This window comes from Opisthorchis viverrini (assembly GCF_000715545.1).
Source record: "Opisthorchis viverrini unplaced genomic scaffold opera_v5_136, whole genome shotgun sequence".
In the NCBI taxonomy this organism is placed as follows: domain Eukaryota; kingdom Metazoa; phylum Platyhelminthes; class Trematoda; order Opisthorchiida; family Opisthorchiidae; genus Opisthorchis; species Opisthorchis viverrini.
This window is the reverse complement of record NW_008751793.1, coordinates 595,552-600,775: the sequence shown is the minus strand read 5'-3', so window position 1 is coordinate 600,775 and position 5,224 is coordinate 595,552. Positions and strand designations below refer to the sequence as shown.

The 5,224-nt window shown below is 47.5% G+C and overlaps 1 protein-coding gene across 1 annotated transcript in view; it reads left to right on the top strand.

The window, feature by feature from the left end:
- T265_06553 (hypothetical protein) overlaps window positions 1–3,487 on the top strand; it is a gene marked incomplete at both ends in the record, with an annotated part of 14,954 nt that extends 11,467 nt beyond the window's left edge. Inside the window, one exon of the mRNA XM_009171849.1 lies at window positions 3,232–3,487. Within this exon, the coding sequence (XP_009170113.1) occupies window positions 3,232–3,487 (256 nt within the window). The remainder of the gene's footprint in view (window positions 1–3,231) is intronic.
- Window positions 3,488–5,224: the final 1,737 nt, after the last annotated feature.

Below are 5,224 nucleotides of genomic sequence, written 5' to 3'. Positions count from 1 at the left end.
GATGCTCTGCTGCCGTACAAAGGTGGACGAGGGAAGGGACTTGCTACCATCATTCCGAGGTGCCTACACCTCCAAACACTCATTCAAACAATGTGGATTAAAGCTGACAACGAGGACGCCACTGACATCGGTTGGCAGTCAGTTGGTAGACTGGTTCGAAATGTTTAAGAAATCAAATCGACTGTGGCGACAGATCGACGGAAACTTTCGATGCATTGAGGAGGATTGTTGCTGCAAACATTTTTGTACATCCATATATGGACAGCCCAGTTCGGTCTGATGAAAACCGATAGGGTTTCTGCACAGAATTTCTCACCGACCGTAATTTGATCGTTCAAAAACCACCCCTGTTTTTCATGATTCGTTGTGATTAACTACCCTGCCCCAAAGGTCTGTCAGTCATTCACACCATCCGGCGAGAATTCTGAACATACATTTGTCAGTGATTTCATGTGCTCGTCAAAAGCGAATTTTCGGATTGCTTTTCCGTCTGAATTTAAACTTACAATAAAGCGGTGAATTTTTTCGGACAAGCTTTTGGACTGTTCCCCGAACACCTTGCCCCAACAATAGCCAACTTCTTCGTTCTTGTCTAATCACTTTTCAAGGGTGTCAAAATGATCCATTGGGGTGGGGGGAGGGGTCCAACAGAACCGATTTACGAGGGTGTGGAGTATTATCGGTAGCACAAACACCTGTGTGTGCCGTGGCTGGGTCACTAAACCGAGTGGCTGAACAGCGCTTTGTAGAGGGGGGAGGGTTAGGTGAAACAAACCAGTACCACCCGCTGCGGCGTTCTTGTTGCGGTGGTGGCAGGTTCCATGAATCGACGGACCAGTGCTAGTGAGTTGGAGAAATCAGTCGATAGTTCGAACAGCTTCAGTCGTTCGGGATGAATTGGTTCGCTATACTGTCAAACACTGTTCGGAACTCAGATGTCACAATTGTCCGATTTGTATTAGGTACTCCTCCAGATGATATCATGGAGGAATACTACCGACATTTTTGGTGGAAACTCTCCGGCAGTCCACGAAAGGTTTCGCCCTTCTTGGGAGTCATCAGATACGTATAAACGAAACGAGATGTTCGGCTTGGACTCAGGTGAGTCCTTCCATCCAATTTGGGCGCATTCCCTGAGAGTCCGTCAAATTTATGCAGGGACCCCACCCAAATTGCACCAAGTTGGTTTTAACACGAGACTCGAATGGGTTCTAGCTGAATCTCTCGTTTGTGATGTTCTGCAGTGCATCTACCTGAAGAATGTCATAAACGATAGATTCAGTTGAGTCTCGTGTTGAAATCAAATCGATGTGCAAATGAGTGTACTACGCGAATTTCAGTGCAATCTGTGTTCAAGATTAGTGGCAACTTGGGGACTGCGCCTACCTGGGCTGTCGAAGAGTTTTCATCAAACCTTGCTATAGTGACATTCCTTCATGAATCGGAGCATCTTATTAGGAGGTTTACCTCTTAAATCTTGAAAGCGGAGGCTGTCTTCTTACCCACAAAGTTCGCCGTTTTCTGAGATTTTATGTTCAAACTGAAGTGAGGTAAAATGTTGAAAAGCCGAGAGTTTCTTTTGTCCTTGTTGGTTATCACCAGCCGTGAGCACCGCGAAAAGAATTCGAACTCTCATGAGGGAAACTACTCACAAGGTTGCTGAAAACTCTGAATAGTTATCAGCGGCGTTTTTAGTAGATTCCCTTATGGAAATATACTGCGATATCTCGAATATCGTGCCAACTGAAACATGAGGCGGCCTGTGTGCGGCACATTCAGTTTTAGAATATCATAAACGAAAGATTCAGCTGAGTCTCTCCTATTTCTCTTCAATTCGAAAACGGTATCTCACGATTGGTGGTCGCACAAACCAACGCACATGACCACATCGAGGTATATATATATATCGCGCAGCTGTAACACCCTTTCTGTGCATAGCTGCCATGCCACACGAAGGAGGCGAGGGGGCTGGGATACCACCAGGTTGCCCTAGCCTAGACAAGGGAGGTCGATTGGCGGAGGTCGGGTTCGAACTACGGACCTTCCGGTCAGTAAATTCGCGCTCTAACCACTTGGTCCATTTCGCCTAATATCGTTTAACATGAGTTTTCGCGCAAAACATTGATCTAGCTTGAATGTCGTGTGGCCTAAAGAGCATACACAGGAAAGTGGACTATTAGGAATACCTACTGGCTCTTTATGAGTAGTCGAGAACGCGACGAGTTTATTCGTCCGTCAGACTAGAAATCAGTGACAGCAGTTGCTAGTTTACTCCTTATGTACCGGCATCTTCGTCTCACGGCATCTGTGGGTTTCCGCAAAAGCGTCTAATGGATGAGCTAGGATCCGAAGGCTGTCTTTTTTGCAAGCATCCATTTCGGTGAGTGTAGCCCGCTGGGCCCGTCGTATCGATGTTACTCTGATCACCATAGCGGGTATCATCGGATATCCTCGGTGGGCCAGCAGTTGCAGTGACCTTGAGCGCACATGATTCCGAGGGGCTAGCAAGTAAAAAGTGTCAAATATTCAGTCATTTTACTTTTACTCGTGACACTAGACAGCCACACAATGCGGGGTTGCATGTGAAAATGAGCAAACGATAGAAACTGCTCCTTATACAGAGCAGCATTTTGGAAGTATTACGGGAATATTTGTAGCTCGGGCGCGTTCATTGGTGTCTGATCACATGCGGTCGTTGAGCTGTTCGCGGAACATGACTATTCGCTAGTGAACGTCTCGTTACCGATCCACGTGACATGGTCACTGGGCATTTGATGACGATGTAACCACCTCGATCGGTGACGAAACGTTTGGAACCTAATCACCAAGCTCGCCCAACTGATCAGCCACCAAAGCGAGATGCGAACATATTACTTACCGCGTCACCTTCCAGGGTCGTCGACAGGATGGGACTGTGCACCAACGCTTTATTAAGGAACATTCAGCCAACAATTCCACGAGAAACGACATCTTGGAAGAAAGTGTCACTCACATCGGATAGCCATCTATTGTCCATCTTATATGTTAGGGACCGAGTAAAATTCTCCACAGCAACTGTACGTTTCAGGAAAAATGACGAAATCTTGTTTCAGTCGGTGGAGAGGCTGGGACGGACTCGGCGATCCAGTCTAAATTTCCCGTTGGCCAGCCAGCTAAGCACTCCATTCTGACGAAACGACGGTACTTTACCAGCACAAGCAAATCACTTGTAGAAAGCTGTGTTCATTTCAGGATCAGAGGAATTCGACCCAGAGACATAGTGATTACACCTGGGTGGCAGTTGGTGGCATGGTCCGAGAAATGGTTGGCAGCGGGAATGGACGCGTACCTACCCTACGTCAGGAGCTATAGGCCGCCGGTCTCTGCTCAGCATGGTCAGAACAGTCGACAGGCTTCAGTTTCTATTGAAAAAAAAACGCTCCATGTGGTTGACCAGCATCCATCAGCAGAGAGACGCCGTGATGTTTTCGCAGAGTCCATCGGATAGTGTTGATCAGATAGTCGTGACCAATTATTGATGACATCTGTTCCTACGCTTTTACGCTGGAAAGCACGTTGTAAACTGCTCCTTCTTCGATCTCTCCTCAGTCATTAAAATTTGCAGATCGATCACAGTGGAAAAGCAGACGTAGGATGGTGATATCGGGAGAAAAACAAGGGTGGGGAAAAGGAGAGATAACTGTTCTCCAGTCCATTCCCCCCTCAAAAATAGTGGTACCTTCATTTCCGGACACCCAACCAGACAATCGAGAGAGAAGCTGACAGCGTAAACGCCACTGACATCGATTAGCCACCGTTTCTTGCAGTATATACACCCAGGGGCACAAAGGGGTCACGGAGACCCCATCCTAAGAGGGGGATCGCACCAAACCCTTCTGCCAATTCATACGTTGTACACCTTACAGTTTGCACCACTCTGGACGCGTGAAGTTCGGTAGCTGGCTGTGCAAAGCTGCCATGCCGTCCAAAGGAATCACGAGGCCTGGGATACTTCCAGGTTGCCCAAGGCCAAACGGTCATCCCCACTGTGATGCGATCGAGATCTGTCTACTACGTAGTGCGCTTTACCAATTAGAAGCCAGCTAAGGACGGGATAACAAGCAAATTTGGTGTGGAAATTCACATTGTCTAACAAGATATCTACGTTCACGGATCACCCGACCAACGGAAAATGGGCTGAGCGCATTTATTTAGGCTCTTCTCATATCCTTGGTTATCGCTAACACGCACAGTTAAGAAAAGTACTTAGAACCGACTTATAAACTCAGCTGCATACTGCAAGGACGCGCCCAGACATGGAAAAAGTACATGTGCAAACAGTGACGCATTTCCAAGGTCACCATCAGTACGACACGCTCGGAAAGCAGGTGCGTTGGCGGAGACCAATGGGGTGGGCTGAAATTGTTCGCGACCGGAACATCACCATTCGCTGTACAGAACGAACAAGTGAACGACCATATTTGGCACTGTAGTCATCGTATATATTTACGCAGAATCTCTGTATGTCTTGTCCTGACAATACAGCCGTGTTTCGAGTTCTCTGTCTTCCCCTTATGGCGTAGTCTGGCAGGCTCAGTGCAGGGGTAACTAATAGACGGCCACCCACGTTACAACACACTCCAATTTAGTTTTGATGCAGACTCACCTGGATTCTTTCTTACGGTCGACGAGTTTTCAGTAACTTTGTGAGTAGTGCAGTACGTCCATACCAGGAACCGATCTCTAAATCCAATGCGTACAGTGTCCCGGTGGACAAGTAATACACCTGCACGCTTGATAGTGAGGTTCACTGAACTTTACCTATTAAGTTTGGCGTTTTGTAATGATTTTGTCTGAAACCGGATCAAGCAGTCGGGTGTTTTAAGACGAGAAATCGTGCAATCGTATGGATCGACCGAATCAAATGTCGGACGTAATCTGTTGTGCTCGCAAGGTCCTTGTCGACCTTGTGCGAAAAGATCAACCTGGGTGCACGACCGGACGTGATCTTAGGATGCTGTACGAATGTGCGACCCACCTCCATATGTACCCCGGCGTTTGATTGCACTTGTTTGAGACGCATAATGCAGTCAACTGGAACCTGGCATTCTGGCGTGAGATACGTCAAGTGAGAATCGAGGGGTTCCGCAGCCCCAAACGCAGCGGTGTTTTCGCAGCCTCTCCTCTTCAGTGGAACTGTAGGAGAGTTGCCCGACCGTAAAAATGAAAAGACTAAAAGGTTACA